The following is a 16,282-nucleotide window of genomic DNA, read 5'->3' as shown; positions in this document are numbered from 1 at the left end:
GCGGGGCCGAAGCCCGCAAGCAGCTAGGAACCACCAGCGCGGAGTGCGGGGCCATCTCCGGGGTCGGGTCCGCTGGCTGGTTGGTCTTTCCAGCCATGGCTCCGCGTTGCTGGCGCTGGTGGCACTGGTCGGCGTGGCGTCGGACCCGGCCGCCTCTCCCCGGGAGCACCCCGAGTAGGAGCAGGGCACCTGTAGGGCCGGATGGCTGCGCGGGGAGGCCTGCGAGCGCCAAGTGTGGGGGTCGGCGGAGCTGGGGCAGGGCTGGAGAGGGGTGAGGGGACCAGGGGCGAGACCGGAGAGGTCATCTCATGCGGATGAGATTGGCGTGGTGTACGGGGGCAGGCGGGGGCCTGTGCGGTGAGATGTTAGTCCACAGAAGTGAGAAGGGGAGACTATGAGGTGCACAGGTGTGAGAAGAGGTGAATGAGGGTTATATGAAGGTCTGTGGGCCGAGAGGGAAGTCCGAAGTAAAACAGGGGTCTATAGGAATGACAGGCGTCTATATGGACAATATAGTATTCTGTGGAGAGAGAGTGGGTAGAAGAGGCACAGTTGGGCATGGCGGGGGGGGGGGGGGTCCACGCCAGCAAGACTGGGATATGGAGCCGGCTGGAAGGATGTGGTATTCTAGCTGGCTGGGTGGGGAACCTTGCAAGAAAAATGAAGTGCTGTGCGGGCAGCTTCAGGGGTGATGGGGAGTGTTGAGTAGGCATAATACATTCATGGGTGAAACGTAGGGCTCTGGATGAAGACACAGACTTTGAGGGTTCAGATGAAGTAAGAGATCCTGCAAACGCCAAGGTTTTGAGGAAAAAGTGGAGGAGAGTGCAATTGGGGGTGAAGCTTGGGAAGCTGCATCTTCTGACACTGTTGTTGGTTTGGGAAGTGGGGAGGGGGTGTTGATCTGACCTCCCACCCATTTCCCATTCCCTCCCACAAAGGCTTCCGGCAGCGGTTCTCCACCCAGGAGCAGCCCCCCCAGATCTGTGTGGTGGGCAGTGGCCCAGCTGGTTTCTATACCGCCCAACACCTGCTAAAGGTAAGCCATGTCTTCCTGGTTCCCTCTCCCATGATTCACCTGCTGCTCCAATCCTGAGGGCAAGTACCACCCCTGCGAGTTTTAAAAGCACTCCTGGATCCCTGATGGGAAAGGGGCTCCCAGTCCATCTAGACTGGACACTTCCTATATGCTTTGTCACCTCCATCTGGGGCTCCCCAGTCTAGGTCCTCAGCTATGGGAGAAGTGTGTTTGCCTCATAGACAGCGGTCAGTGGCAGATGGTCTGAGATGCCTCTGGCCAAACCCGTCAGGGATTGTGTAGACCTACAGGATAACTGTATCCTGCCCCTCATCTTCCCTTCTTTCTTTCTCTCATCTGTCCTCAACGTCCTATGTCTTCAAGCTACCCCCTCTTCTCAGAGTTTTCTGATAGGTGCTTCGTCATGCTCCAGCCCTCCCCATGCTATGTTTTTCTTTCAGGCTGCCCTCCACCCCCCCCCCCATTCCACCCACCCCAAGGCCAGAGTCTCAAGGCTTACAGTGTTGGCCTTGGTGGGCAGGGCCCAAGGCTGCTGGTTACCCTTGAGGCTTGGACAGATATTGGTGGGAGGGGGGAGGGATGGAGACCTAGGCTAAGACATGAGACAGTGGCCTCACTTTGGAGGGACTTGGGGTGTCTATGGAGAGACAGGAGGAAGCATGAATATATTAATTATACACATATACATGCAGAAACTTAAAAGGTAGGGTAACCAATCTTCCTAGTTTGCCTAGGACATGGAGTTTTCAATATTAAGACCTGGGGGATTGGGGCACCTGAGCAGCTCAGTTGGTTAAGTGTCCAACTTTGGCTCAGGTCATGATCTCATGGTTTGTGGGTTCGAGCCCCGCATCGGGCTCTGTGCTGACAGCTCAGAGCCTGGAGCCTGCTTCGGATTCTGTGTCTCCCTCTCTCTTTCTGCCCCTCCCCCACTCACACTCTGTCCCTCTCTCAAAAATAAACATTAAAAAAATTTTTAAATGGGGGGCGGTCTTGGGGGGGACCAGCGTGAGTTGGACACCCTGCTGAAAAGTGACCAAGCAACACAGGGGAAAGAGCTAGTTACTGTGATGTGAACAGCATGAGCTAAGTGAGGTGCAGTCAGTCAGAAAGTGTTTCCTGGAGAAGGTGCATTTCAGCTTCATTGAAGGAGGCCATGGGCTTTGGGGAGGACCTGCTGCGTGCGGAGGGGTCATGCATGGGCAAACCGCCCTGTGGTAGAACAGCCCTGGACCCTGGGATGGAGACCGGGGATCCCACAGGGTCAGGGGAGATCCGGGAGGGTTTTGCGTAAGGGGCACTTGCTAGCTGAGCCTGAAATCTGGGGAACAAAATTGGGCCTTCCAGGCGGGCTTCTCAGTGCCCCCAGTGTGAGCAGGGGCTCTGACCTGCACGCTTGCACACGCTTTCCTTGTAAGAGGTGCTGGGGGATGGACACAGAGCCAGTTACAAGCCAGTCCTTGCCCACTGGGTGTTCCAAGCTACTGGGTGTGCTCCCCAGACAGGAACACAGTGCAACATGTCAGGGGCAGTGGCACTTAGCCAAGCCAGGTACCGTACAGCATCTCATCTCCCCATGACAACCTCTGAAGCAGGTGTCCTGACTCTCACTTTGCAGGTCAGGACACTGAGGCTGAGTGACACTGCCCAGAGTCCCCCCGGACGGGGAAGGTGCTAGGCTCTCAATGCAGGCAGGCAGATGGCAGGGCTGCTCATTTTTTTTTTTTTTTTTAAATTAAAAACATGTATTTATTTTTATTTTTTATTAAAAAAAATTTTTTTTTAACGTTTATTTATTATTGAGAGACAGAGAGACACAGAGCATGAGCATGGGAGGGGCTGAGAGATGGAAAGGCACAGAATCTGAAGCAGGCTCCAGGCTCTGAGCCATCAGCACAGAGCCCGATGCGGGGGCTTGAACTCACAAACTGCGAGATGATGACCTGAGCCGAAGTCTGACGCTTAACCGACTGAGCCACCCAGGTGCCCCAATTTTTTATTTTTTTTAAGTTCATTTTTATTTATTTTTGAGAGAGAGACAGAGAACAAGTGAGGGAGGGGCAGAGAGAGAGGGAGACAGAATCCCAAGCAGGCTCTGCACTGTCAGCATGGAGCCCGATGCGGGGCTTGAACTGCCAAGCTGTGAGATCATGACCTGAGTGGAATTCAAGAGTCAGATTTCCTGACTGGTAGGTGAGCCAACTACACACCCCCCCCACCCCCCAAGTGCATTTTAATGGAAGTATAGTTGATACACAATGCTGCATTAGTTTCAGGCATTCAACATAGTGATTCTCCCCCACCCAGTGTGTATGTTACGCTATTATGTTTCCCCCTAGGGTAGCTACCGTGCCCGGCTTTCACAGCACCGTTGACTGTGTTGCCTGTGCTGTACGTTTCATCCCTGTGACTTATTCATTAGATAACTGGAAACTTATGCCTCCCACTCCCCTTCACCCATTTTACCCATCCCTCCACCCTCTCCTCTCTGGCAACCATGAGCTTATTCTGCGTATTTATGGGTCAGAGCTGCTCTTAGGTACCACGCTAGGCTGTTCACTCAATAGTCCTTTATTGGACACTGACACGTTCCAGGCACAGACTCAACAGTAGGAACATAGATGTGAGCAGGACAGACATGAGCCCTACGCTCAAGGACATACCAGTCTAATGTAGGGGGGTTGTGGAGTGGAGAGGAAGAGAGTTTACAGTTTCTAAGCCTCTGATAGTGTAAGAAACTGGGGGTGGAGGGCGTGGTGTACAAAGAGCTGCACCCAACTCAGCCCGGAGGAGGAGGTGTCCAAAGTGCTGTCTGAAGGACAGAAAGAGCTGCCAGGCAGGCGAGGGGTAGGTGGCAGGCAAGAGAGGCCCAGGCGCAGAGAACCCCATGGGCAAGTCCCGGAGGGAGGAGAGAGTGTCCCTTTGGGGACAGGTGAGTTTGGGAAGACAGGCTTGTGTGTTAAGCGTGGAGAGCTGATGAGCCCAGAGCCAGGGCGCCTCGGAAGGCTCCGGCCGGGCCTGCAGGCAGGCAGTTTTTCATGGTGCTGTCCACTCACCTCCCCCTCCTTCCATCAGTCCCACGGGATAGGTATTTCCATGCACATTTCTGGGCCTACCTCACACCTGATCAAACTGGGGCTGGGGCCTAGGAATCAACAATTTAATTAAAAAAAAACTTTTTTACGTTTATCTATTTTTGAGAGAGAGAGAGAGAGAGAGACAGCAAAAGTGGGGGAAGTTGCAGAGAAAGAGAGGGAGACACAGAACTCGAAGCAGGCTCCAGGCTCTGAGCTGTCAGCACAGAGCCTGATGTGGGGCTCGAACCCATGAGCTGTGAGACCACATCCTGAGCAGAAGTCAGTTGCTTAACCAACTGAGCCACCCAGGTGCCCCAGGAATCAACAATTTTAAACAGACTCCCCCCCCCCCCCCCCCCCCCCGGGGATTCAGAAGCCCACTGCTCTAAGTAGGTTGACTTCACTGAAAAGTTTTAGGCAAGCAGCCCATTTTGGACAGGAAACTCTCTCTGCCTGTAGGGTAGACAGTGGAGCGGGGAGGCAGGACTAGGTGGCCAGGAGAGCAATGGAGAGCTGCGGACGTGGCAGCGGGGCACAGGAGGGGAGGATGACTGACCGACTGGGCAGGGTTGAGGGGAGCCGGGGAGGAGCCCCAGGTTCTAGCTTGGGCTCTGGGTGGATGGGATGGGAGGGAACAGAGGAGCAGAGGGGGAGAGTTTGGGGGGAATGGGGAGTTGACTTCCATCTGGATGGGTTTGAGGTGTCTGCAGTGCCATCCAGGGGGTCAGGTTTGGAGGGGACAGTCCGGGCAGGGGAGAGAGTGGAACATCAGCAGGTCCATGGGAATCTGAGGTCACAGGAGGGAGTGGCTGCAGCTTCCCCAGGGAATGTGTGTCTGGGAGAGGGGAGGGGTCCCACACTGGAAGAACCTCAGAGAAGGTTTTCATTGGGGGCAGGGGCAGAAGAGAAGAAGCCTGAGAAAGAACAGGCAGAGGGGGCGGGGGGAGCTGAGTCAGAGAAGAGAGAGTTCTCTGAAGACAAGGTCGGCCATGAGAGATCTCAGTAAACACACCAGCAGGTCTAGCACTGGGGAGCTGGCCTTGGACTTGCATGGGGTGGTGTGACCAGGAGGGAAGGCTCCATAGCAGGAAAGAAGGATGAAAGATGAAAAGCCAGGTTGTGTATGATACGGACTGCCAGGCTGAGCAGTTTGCACTCTGTCCCTTGGCGGTGGGCAGGCAGGGCAGGTTTGTGGGCAAGGCGATTGCGTGCAGCAGTAACGGTAAAAGGCAGCTTTTTTTTTCTTTATGTTTATTCATTTATTTTTGAGAGAGAGGGGGAGAGCATAAGTGGAGGAGGGGCAGAGAGCGAGAAGGAGACACAGAATCAAAGCAGCCTCCAGGCTCTTGAGCTGTCAGCACAGAGCCCGACGCGGGGCTTGAACCCACAGAACTGTGAGATCCTGACCTGAGCCGAAGTCGGACATTTAACTGGCTGAGCCACCCAGGTGCTCCTCAAAGGGTGCCTTTTTGGTTGAACGCTCACAGTGGGTCAACTGCGGGGCTAAGGGCTTCAGGCCTCGCTCGTTTGATCACAAGCATCACCCAGAAGAGCTGTTCTGTTGTAGGAGAAGTTAAGAAACTTCGCTGTGGGACAGAGCCAGACCGCGGAGGGGCTGGGGTTGGTCCCTGCGGAGTGGAGACAGCATCAGTGGGGCGTGAGGGAGGTGGTTCGGGCACTGCCTGTGGCTGGCCTGGATGGGGACAGTAGGAGGCACGTGTAGCCACGCACTGAAGACAAAGTCCTCAGACACTTAGACCGAGCGGACGTGCTGGGCTGACCTCTGCCGGCGAAACAGCAGCAGCAGCAGCAGCAGCAAACGGCACGTGGTCTCTATTTCATGTTCGCCAGGTAGAAACACGCAAGAATGTTAAAGCGTGGGAGGAAGACACGAGGAGCCTCCAGACATAGACCAAACACACATCTGGTGTTTACGTGAAAGCATGCAGGGAAGCCGTGAGGTTTCAAGGACTGTTAAGCAATTACAGTGGGTCTGTTCCCTAACTGGCTCCTGGGCGATCACGGGGCTCTGTTCTCATAGTGCTATCGCACTCGACAGCCTTGAGACCCGAACATCGCTGACGTTTCAGCAATTACACCATTCACTTTCCCGGGGCCTTACAGTTCTCCAGAAATAACTCCCCAGGCACGTTCAGACAGGTGGGTGGTGGGGAGCCTGGACTTGGGCGCAGGCAGTGGAGTGGAGGGCAAGAGGGGATTTGGACAAAGGTGAGGAGGTGAGTGTGAGCCTTTGTAGGGGTGAGGGCGACTGGCGGGCAGGAGCTCAGTTGGTTTGAGCCCCATTGAATCGGGAGCATCACAGCAAGAGCCTCGGATGGGGGTGCCCCAAGGCAGGGCAGTGTCATCCGTGGGAGCCCCAACCTCTTGACTCCAAACCCGCTGTGGCCCAGCATCTCTCACGGTCCCGGCCTGGATGCTTCCCAACACCCCCGAGAGGGGGCTGTTATCTGTCCCAGTTTGCAGAGGAAGAATCTGACACCCAGGCAGATCTCGGGACTGGCCAGGGCCGTGTGACTGGTCGGTGGCAGAGCCAGACCCGACTTGTCTGCCCAACCGCAACCCTTTGCTTCCCCCGTGGCCCCTGTAGGTGCTCCAGAGGGCAGGCCACGTGGGACCACCGTATAAGTGAGCTCGTTTTTTCTAAGACCGAGAGTGAGCCGCTTCGATCTCCTTCTCCCTTCCACGTCCCTCCCTCCCATGTCTTGGGGACCCCTTTTCCAACAGGATGATTGTGGAGGCTAGAGCTAAGGCGGCTCTCAAGTTCAAAGTGTAGTTCTCAGCTCATCAGACTGGCTGAGCATTTCTAGAAGTATGGGAGGGTTCAAAGGCAGGGCTGCGTGTCATGCCTGAGCCAAGTGGGTGAAGAAGCTCCCCGGCCGCAACTCCAGTAGCGGGAGAGCTGCCTCCTTCCTCCCCTCACGATGGGCTGGCAGTCCCGAGGGCTGACCTCGGCTGCCCGTGCCACCATGCTGCCCCAGTCCTCTTGTCTGGGTCTCCAGGCTGCTGGGGAGTTGGGGGCCCCTCTTTCTCCTTGTGTCCGCCCCCCGCTGAGCTGGGCTCTCCTGCCCCATCGGGGATGGGAGGAGCCCTAGGGCCCAGCCTCTCCCTCAGCCCCACCGACTGTCGACCTCTCCCCAGCACCACCCCCAGGCCCACGTGGACATCTACGAGAAGCAGCTTGTGCCCTTCGGCCTGGTGCGCTTTGGCGTGGCGCCCGACCACCCCGAGGTGAAGGTGGGTCTCTCTGGGCCCGAGGAGGGGGTTTGGAGACGGGTTAAGCTGAGGAGGGAAAGGGGGCTCCCTGGCTGCATGGAATGACCCCGGGTGCTCTGTGTGGATGTCACACGGGTTCCCGCCTGGGGACATTGTGAGGCGAGGGTGGCTCAGGCATGGTTCCTGAAGTGCCCGGCCCCTAATCCCTTCCCCTCTGGGGCCTGTTGCAGAATGTCATCAACACCTTTACCCAGACGGCTCGCTCGGCCCGATGTGCCTTCCGTGGCAATGTGGTGGTGGGCAGGGACGTGGCTGTGCCGGAGCTCCGGGCGGCCTACCACGCTGTGGTGCTGGTGAGTGCCCACGGGTGGGGGGCAGGGTGGGCAGGGGATTGGGGCAGAGCGGCCGCTGGCCGAGGGATGGAAGGTGGTAGGGGTGAGGCCCAAGCCACTGGGCAGGGGAGCTGGGAGGAGGGCTACCAGGGTCTGCCTGGCCCCTTAGCTGGTGCCAAGCACTCTGGGTCTTTCCTCAGAGCTATGGGGCAGAGGACCATCGGGCCCTGGAAATTCCCGGTGAGGAGCTGCCTGGGGTGTTCTCGGCCCGGGCCTTTGTGGGCTGGTACAACGGGCTTCCTGAGAACCGGGAGGTGAGTTTGGGGAGCACTCCTGCTACTTCTTCCTCCCCACCCCTCAGCCAGGGCCAGGGGCAGCTCTTGGATGCCGCAGCTGGGGGGCGAGGGAGCCGCAGTCCAAAACTGGGAGGTCCCCATTGAGATGAGATGTGAAGCATCAGGCTGCCTGAGGGGGGAGGTCAGCCAGGGAAGGCCTCTGGGAGAAGGCGGGGCTGGGTAGGAGAGGAGGGGCTTCCTCTGAGGCTCAGGTGGGTTGGGCTTTCTGAGTGTAGGGAAGCCTGGGGGCTCGACTGGGGATTGGGCATGAGCTGAGATGAGACTGACCGGGGCCAAAGCTAGGGGAGCCCTACCCGGACCTCTCCCTACTAGCTGGCACCAGACCTGAGCTGTGACACAGCCGTGATTCTGGGGCAAGGGAATGTGGCTCTGGATGTGGCCCGGATCCTGCTGACCCCACCTGAGCACCTGGAGGTGAGTGGGTAGGTCAGGGGCTGGAGGCGGGGTGGGGGGGGGTGGGAAGGCTGGGGGCACACTGAGGAGAGGGTGCCACTGCCTGCAGGGTTCAGGCCTCATCCTCCAAACTGAGCTCAGTGCCTCTGTTTCCCTATGGTGCCAGGCAGAAGCCTTCCGAAAGGCAGCCCATGAGCTTTGCCTCATACCGTTTCCGCTTCGCTTTCTGCACTCTAGCTACGTGGGCCTTAAAAAACAAACAAACAAACAAACAAACACCTATTCAGTGTGTACATCACTCCCCCTGCCAGTTAACCTGTGTTCATCTTTTAGTTCTTGGCTCAGCTGTCCCTTCCTCCAGGAAGCCCTCCAGTACTGCCTTAATAGGTCTATTTCCCTATAATACCCTCTCATAGACTTGTCTACTTCTGTTTCAAGGCACGTTATCACCATGACAATTTTATACTTATTAGTGAACATTTGGTAAGTGTCACTCTCTCTTACCAAATCAGAAGCTCTGTGAGGGCCAGCACCGTGTCCCTTTTGCTTACCACTGACACCCCACCCCCATGCCCCTTGCCTAGTGCCTGGCCCAAGCAAAACACTGAGTGGACACTTGTTGAAGGAAAGAGCAGGAAGGAGCCTGGCTGGCTACTAGTTGGAGCCGTTTGCAGAATTGGAGGCAGTGCTCCATCTGGCCACCAGGTGGGGCAGTGGTGCCGTTTCAGGCTGCAGAGCTTCTCCCCACTGAGGGTAGGGAAACAGCCAAATGAAAAGGCCCCTTGCCTGGTCAGTGCCGGATGACTTTAAGCCCTCCTTTTGTGCCAGAAAACGGACATCACAGAGGCTGCCCTGGGGGTACTGAGGCAGAGTCGGGTGAAGACGGTGTGGATAGTGGGCCGACGCGGACCCCTGCAAGTGGCCTTCACCATTAAGGTGCTGGGGCCAGAGGGAGAGGGGTCACGGTCCCAAATAGATGGTCTGCCCTTGGGAGGTGTGGCAGGACTGAGCCCCCGAGAATGGCTCCTGCCTACGGTGGAAGAGGGGGAGCCTGGCAGGGCCCTGGGGCCTAGTGCCTTCTGTGGTGGCGGGTGGGGTGACTCCCCTGTGGTCTGGTCTCTGGGGTGGGCTCCAGAGTGGACAGTGCTCTGGGCCTGAACTCCTCCCCTACCTCCCATCCCCAAGGAGCTTCGGGAGATGATTCAGTTACCAGGAACCCGGCCCATTTTGGATCCTGCGGATTTCTTGGGCCTTCAGGACAGAATCAAGGGTGAGGGGCCCTGACCTGGCCCCCAGCTCTCTAGGGAGGGGATGGTCTAGGTCAGACAGGGCTCGGGGGAGAGCACTGGGGGCAAGGGCTGTAACCCAGGGACAGGCCTGAGATGTTCTCATTGCTGACAGAGGTCCCCCGCCCGAGGAAGAGGCTCACAGAACTGCTGCTTCGAACAGCCACGGAGAAGCCAGGGACAGAGGACGCTGCCCGCCAGGCACCGGCCTCCCGCGCCTGGGGCCTCCGCTTTTTCCGAAGCCCCCAGCAGGTGCTGCCATCACCAGACGGGCGACGGGCAGCAGGCATTCGCCTGGCAGTCACCAGGCTGGAGGCAAGTCTCATGTTACTCAAAGATACCCGCCTTCTCAAGTCTCCCCACCCCAGCCCGGTGTTGCCCACGCTCTCCTCAACAGGGTGTCGGTGAGGCTGCCCGGGCAGTGCCCACTGGAGACACGGAAGACCTCCCTTGTGGGCTGGTACTGAGCAGCGTTGGGTATAAGAGCCGTCCCATCGACCCCAGTGTGCCCTTTGACCCCAAGCTTGGGGTCATCCCGAACATGGAAGGCCGGGTTGTAGATGTGCCAGGTGAGAGGATGCCGAAATCTGGGCACGAAATCATGGTGGGGGATGGAGAGGCTGGCGTCACCTGGGCCGTTCATTCATTCATTCGGCCAGTGACGTGCACTAAGAAACCGCTCTGAGCCAGGACGCTGTTCCGGGACGCTGTCCTGGGACCCAGCCACCCTCCTCCTGGCTCTAGCTAGGAGGGAGGTTCTCAGTCTAGCCGACATGCCCACATATGCCTGGTGATCTAGTCGGTCACTTGACTGAGGTGTGCTTTGGGCTAGGCCCCTGTGCTCGGTGCTGGGACTAGAGAGGAAACCACAGCCCCTGTCCTAAAGAGGCCTCCAGTCTGATTAAATACCCATTCATTCATTCTGCTAGTATTTTTTTTTTAATTTTTTTTACATTTATTTATTTTTGATGGAGAGAGAGCATAAGCGGGGGAGGGGCAGAGAGAGAGGGAGACACAGAATCCGAAGCAGGCTCCAGGCTCCGAGCTGTCAGCACAGAGCCCAACGTGGGGCTTGAACCCACGAACTGCGAGATCATGACCTGAGCCGAAGTCAGACGCTCAACCGACTGAGCCACCCAGGCACCCCATTCTGCTAATATTTAGAAGGGCCTGCTAAGACTGGAGGCGGGCCAAGACCCATCTCCTACCCTCAGGGAGCTCCTGGCCGACAGGCAGATTGAGATGGAAGGGGTGGTGTGATATGAACAGGTTGAGAAGAGTCCAAGGCCGCGGGCCAGCGCGGGTATGCTTGGGGTGTGCACGCGTGTGTATGCACAGGTGTGTTCCCTGGGGGCTTAGACTTGCCAGAAGTATCCAGCTACCTCTCCTTTCCTGACCCTTTGTTATCCCCTGCCAGGCCTCTACTGCAGCGGCTGGGTGAAGCGGGGGCCCACAGGCGTCATCGCCACCACCATGACCGACAGCTTCCTCACCGGCCAGATGCTGTTGCAGGACCTGAAGACTGGGCTGCTGCCACCGGGTCCCAGGCCTGGCTATGCAGCCATCGAGGCCCTGCTCAGCAGCCGAGGTCTGGGCCCCATGTGAGCTCTTGGGAGGTGTGGTGGGCAGCCCTGGGCCTTTCCGCTGCTTGGGAAGGGTGCTCTGGGCTGGAGGTGGGGCTGGAGGAGGAGGTGGAGGCAGTGACTTCTCTTCCCTGTGCCTCAGGGGTCCGGCCTGTCTCTTTCTCGGACTGGGAGAAGCTGGATGCCGAGGAAGTGTCCCGGGGCAAGGGTGCTGGGAAGCCCCGGGAGAAGCTGCTGGATCCTCAGGAGATGCTGGGGCTGCTGGGGCGCTGAGCCTAGATCCCAGCCTGGCAGGGACGGAAGGCATGCTGTGCAGGGGAGAGGGGCCTGGGTCAGCCAGAGGGACTCTGCGCCACAGCTGTGTCGCCTGCCTGCCCTGGCACGGGGCCTTGGCCGCCTCTTTTCCAGGGCCCTCTGCGCGCTTTCCCCTGGCGAAAGGTCACCCTCGCCAGAGATAACTTTAGGGGTGGGTGGAAGTGCAGGCTGACTTTCCTCCCTCCCACCTCTTTCCCGCCGGACTGTGGAGGGTCACCAGGTCAGGAATGTACTGGAAATAAAACAGCTGTGACGGAGGGCCAGTGGTTGGTGTGCAACTTCTTTTGGGGCCCCGGGGTCACCTTCCAGCCACGGCTCCCCGCCTGTCACCAGGTGGCGCTGCAGAGCCAGCTCCCTGCTCTGGGGACTCTTGGGGGCCGCAGGGTGTTTGGCAGTCAGGCCTGGAACCCACTGTCCCTCTCGCGGCTTGGCTCTGCTGCTGCGGCCTGCCTGCCTTCTGCTCGCACCTCAGGCACCCTGGGACCCCATCGTGCCTGCTCCGCGGGTCCCTCGGGCCAGTTTCCTTTCTGGTTAGCCCCCCGTAGAACCAAAACAAGAAGAGAAAAAGTGGGAGCGAGGAGTCAGGCAGCAGCTTGCCTCAGGCCCGCCTTGTGGCCCAGAGGGTCCAACCTGTCTTGGTGTCCAGCCACAGGGACAAGCCTTTTAAAAACAGCACCTCGGTCTCTGTAGTACTTTGCAGTTTATGAGGCGTGTTAACCGTCTTTTGTGCCAGTCCCCAAGAGGCTGGTCTCACTTTAGAGAGCGAGGGATCCTCCAACGAACTGGCCCAAGGTCACACAGCTAGTGAGCTGCGGGCTCGAACCCAGGGCTCCAGGCGGGCTGTTGGTTTCTCCGAGGCCGCACTTGGCCCCAAGTGTCGGGTCTGGGGACGCGGTTCCGGAGAGGGGAGAAGGGACCCAGGCGTCCCGCGCGCGGGCGGGCAAGGAGGGGCCTGGAGCAGCGGGGAGCGGGCGGCGGGGCGGGCCGGGGCGGGGCGGAGGCGGCGGGCCCCGGCGGGGCGGGCCCGCGCGGGCGGCGGCGAGCGCTCAGCCACAGCCGGCTGGCGAGCCCTGGGAGCCAGAGGCGCGGCGTGCCGCCCAGCCCGGGACGGAGCCAGGCGCCCAGCGGACCCCGGGAGGGCGCGGGGCGCCGGGCGCGGGGCGGGGGCCGGCCCTGCCCAGCCCGCCAGGCCGCGCCGCGGACGCGGGCCCCGCGTTGCCCGGGCTCAGGTGCCCGCCGAGCTAGGACGGAGCGCGCCAGCGCGCGGGGCCGAGGCGCCGGGACATGCAGCGCGCGGGAGGCGGCCGGCGCGGGCTCTCGGCGCGGGCGCAGCGCCCCTTCCCCCCGGTGAGTGGCGGGTGGCGAACCGGGGACGCCAACTTCGCCGCCAACTTGGGGCTGGGCTCGGGCGCCGCGCGGGCAAGGACGGCGGAGACAGACGCGGGAGTCCCGGGGACAGTCTGGCCCGCGCGGGGAGCCCGAGGAGGGGGCGGCCCGGGGCACCGGGACCCTCGGGGACCGGGCCTGGGGTTCGGCCCCGGGGCGGATGGAGAGGAGGCGAGAGAGGGAGGCCGAGGTGACAGGCGCGAGGCGGACGCGAGGGAAGGACGCGGGTGAGGCGCCCAAGACGTTCGTCTCCCCGGTCGCGGAGCCCTCCAGCTCCTCCTTCGCTGGGCGTCGCGGCGCCGCGGGGGAGGGGGCGGTGCGGGGACGCGGGAGTCCGGGCTGCCGGCCCCCGCAACTGTTGCTGCTGGAAGCCCGCTGGGCCGGGGAGCCCGGCAGGGGGCTGGGGCCGCGACCGGGCGGAGGGGGCTGGAGAGGGCCTGGGCAGAGAGGACGAAAGGGGGCTGTGGGTGGTTCCGGGAGCTGGGCCCCTGCCTCCCGGAGGTCTGCTGAGCGCCTTCTGCGCGCATCTCCCTTGACACTCCCCCGCCCCTTCGCACGCTGCGAGTCCCCCGGGTCCTTATCCCCCCAGCTCTCCTCCTCCTCTCCCCCGCCCGGCATAGCGCTCCCTCCTCTGACCTCAGGGAATCAGCGTGGGGTTCACGGGGTGGTGGGATCTTCCCAAATGCTGACCCAACGCCCGGTGGACCCGGGCTCCGAGGGCGCAAAAGGAAGGCTGGGCGAAGAGGACCATGGGAGAACCGTGAGCCCCGCAGCGCTGGGCCCTGGCTGTCGCACCAGCGGGTTTGCTCAGGTCTCCCGGGGCTTCGACAAGGATCCCCGACGGCGGGGAAGGGAAACCCGGAGCCTCCTGCTGCAGAAGGCGTTTCGTGCCCAGGCCTGGGAGGCCTTGTGAAGGCAAGGCATCAAGCAGCCAGGAAATCCCCAAGGGTGTGCGTCCCAGGACCCTTCCAGAGGTCCTGCTCGGTGAGCGAAGACGCGGGGCTCCCAGCCGGGTTCTTGACGCTCACACCACTGATCCACCCTGCTTCCTAGCCCTGCTGTCCCGGCAGGACTTCTGGCTGGGCGCCCCAGCCCTCCCATGGTGGTAACACCCTGGCTCGGTCTCCTCCGCTGGCTCCACAGGGAAACCGAGGAAGGCTCGTGCGCTCTATCTTGGAGCCCGTCTAGTTTCTGGCTGCGCCAGTCCGTTTCAAGTCTGCTCCTAAACTCCGTACTAAGAATTTGAATAGGAGCGTGAAGGGGAGTCCGGGAGGCTGGAGACCAGACTTCTGGGTTCACCCCAAGCCCTGGCACCCCGGCCCACAGCCCCGTCAGCCAGGCGAGTTCGCCCCCCGCCAGCCTGCGGGGCTTGCGGTGAGTGGGGGTGGGGGCCGAGAGCCGGGGACGCCTGCGGGGTGGGGGTGGGGTGTAGCAGCGCGGCGGGGGGCGCGGACGTGGTGCCCAGTTTGGCCGCCAGGAGGCGTGGCACGGGTCCCGGAGCCCGGAGTCGCCGCCGCTGCCGCCGCCGCCGCATCGCGAGTGTCCTTGAGCCGCGGGTGACGGTGGCTCTCGCCGCTCGCGCCCCGTCCTCCCGCGGGGGGAGCCTGATGCCACGTTCCCTATGAATTATTTATCGCCGGCCTAAAAATACCCCGAACTTCACAGCCCGAGTGTAAGAGATTCCTGCCAAGGGGAGGGGGCGGGGCGCCCCCCGGGGGGCCAGGGCGGAATCGGCGGGGAGGTGGAGGGGGCGGGGTAGTTAATCTTGGAGGGAGACTTTGGTGCCCGCGCCAGTGGGAGCGAGATGCAGCGGCGGTCTTTTCCCCTGACGCCTGGGTTCGGATTTTTAGCTCAGCGGAAGTGCAGGAGGGAAGGAAACCCGACGGCAAAGGAGAGGCCGCTTACCAAAGGGCTGTGGATATAACGGGGCGGAGCAGCCGGGATCCCCCTGCTCCCCCGAAGCAGCGCAGCTGGTGGGTGGGGCCTCTTCCTGGGGCCAAAGCTCCTGGCCTGGGCGGCGGGGGGCGGCGGGGGAACCACCAGTGTCTGGTGTGTGAGTGTGCCTGTGCGCACATCCGTGTGCGGGAGCCTGCCTGGGAATGGGGGAGGGGGTTGGAGGGCGAGAAGAGCCCTCAGCACGCGGAGGTTCTCAGGCAGCTCAAGGTGATGCTGAGTGTTTCAGAGGACTGACCACTGCCACCCTCCCCTGGGTCTTTTTGTGGTCCCGGCGTTCAGTAATTTACCAGCCTGTTAGCGAAAGATGCGAGACGCTGAGGGAGGGGGCAGAGGTTCCTAAGACAAAGTCAGGTGTGTAGCAGGGGCATCATCTGGTGGGCAAATACCTGCCAGTGGCATAGTAGGGAGCTTCCCAGCCTCTGAGGGGTAGGGGTAGGAAGGGCAGGTGGCCTACAGCCCCACCCAGACCCTGTGTCTTGTCACCTGCTGTGTCCCGAGCCCAGAGGGACTAGGGCAGGTGCCCTGTGGGAGAGGGATTTAGGTTGGGCCCTCAAAATTCTGGAATTTTGTTGTGTAGGCAAGAGAGAGGCCATGGGAAGAGGACATTCTAGCCAGAGGGAGCAACAGAGCAGGGACCGGGGGATGATGACAGTGGGGGCTGTCTGGCTAACAGACTGGCAGGAGCGTGGAGTCTATGGAGGGGAGAGAATGCGTTGGTGTCTGGGTGTGTGGGGCCCTAATCATGGGACCAAGGTGTCTGGACTTCATCTGTGGGCACCAGGGAGCAGCTGTGCTGTCTGAGGAGAGGGTGCGGTGGCCCTCTGAGCAACGTTTCAGATCAGTGGGGTGGGAGGGTGGGGTGGTGGATGGGAGGTGGAGGGGTGGGGGGCCGGGGCTGGGGCTATGACCCTCCTGCCTTGTGGGGGAGACTGGATGTCATGTGGTGATAAGACCCTGGGGTCTGAACCTCTTTGAATCTGCCCGTTGCTCTTTGAAGCCCAGAAATTTGCCTGAAGGCCCCCCCCCCCCCCCCCGTCCAGTCGCATTCTGTGCTCACTCCTGACCTGCCTCAACTTCCTCTTGGCAACTCCAGTCCCAGGGGACACCTTCCCACAGGGGGAGTCTCTGGGGGCAGGGCCCCCTAGGAGTTGGGGGAGGGCCTGGATCCTGCATCTAGAGTCACGTTTTTCCAAAGAAGCAAAATGAGAGCTACATGCATCATTTTACATTTTCTAGTGGCAACGTTAGAAAAAGTAAAAAGAAACGGGTGAAGTTAGTTCTAGCCGTATATGTTTAACTCAGTGCGTGTGACATTATTTCAACAC

General features: G+C 60.4%; 1 protein-coding gene across 3 annotated transcripts; it reads left to right on the top strand.

The window, feature by feature from the left end:
* FDXR (ferredoxin reductase) lies at positions 1-11,874 on the top strand. Of its 3 annotated transcripts, XM_030295462.1 has the most exons (13): positions 9-174; positions 758-876; positions 968-1,039; positions 7,276-7,371; positions 7,581-7,703; positions 7,883-7,996; positions 8,351-8,452; positions 9,260-9,367; positions 9,617-9,701; positions 9,833-10,032; positions 10,115-10,286; positions 11,135-11,305; positions 11,443-11,668. In XM_030295462.1, exons 1-13 carry the CDS (start codon positions 96-98, stop codon positions 11,571-11,573), a joined length of 1,572 nt encoding a protein of 523 aa, XP_030151322.1. In that variant the 5' UTR covers positions 9-95; the 3' UTR covers positions 11,574-11,668. The 3 variants fall into 3 exon arrangements, with proteins under 3 accessions (XP_030151321.1, XP_030151322.1, XP_030151320.1); XM_030295461.2 differs by lacking the exon at positions 758-876 and having other exon boundaries at positions 1-174; positions 942-1,039; positions 11,443-11,874; XM_030295460.1 differs by lacking the exon at positions 758-876 and having other exon boundaries at positions 942-1,039; positions 11,135-11,318; positions 11,443-11,874.
* The last annotated feature ends 4,408 nt before the right edge of the window (positions 11,875-16,282 follow it).

The sequence above is a fragment of the Lynx canadensis genome, chromosome E1 (genome assembly GCF_007474595.2).
Source record: "Lynx canadensis isolate LIC74 chromosome E1, mLynCan4.pri.v2, whole genome shotgun sequence".
NCBI lineage: Eukaryota > Metazoa > Chordata > Mammalia > Carnivora > Felidae > Lynx > Lynx canadensis.
This window is presented reverse-complemented; position numbering and strand designations above follow the sequence as displayed.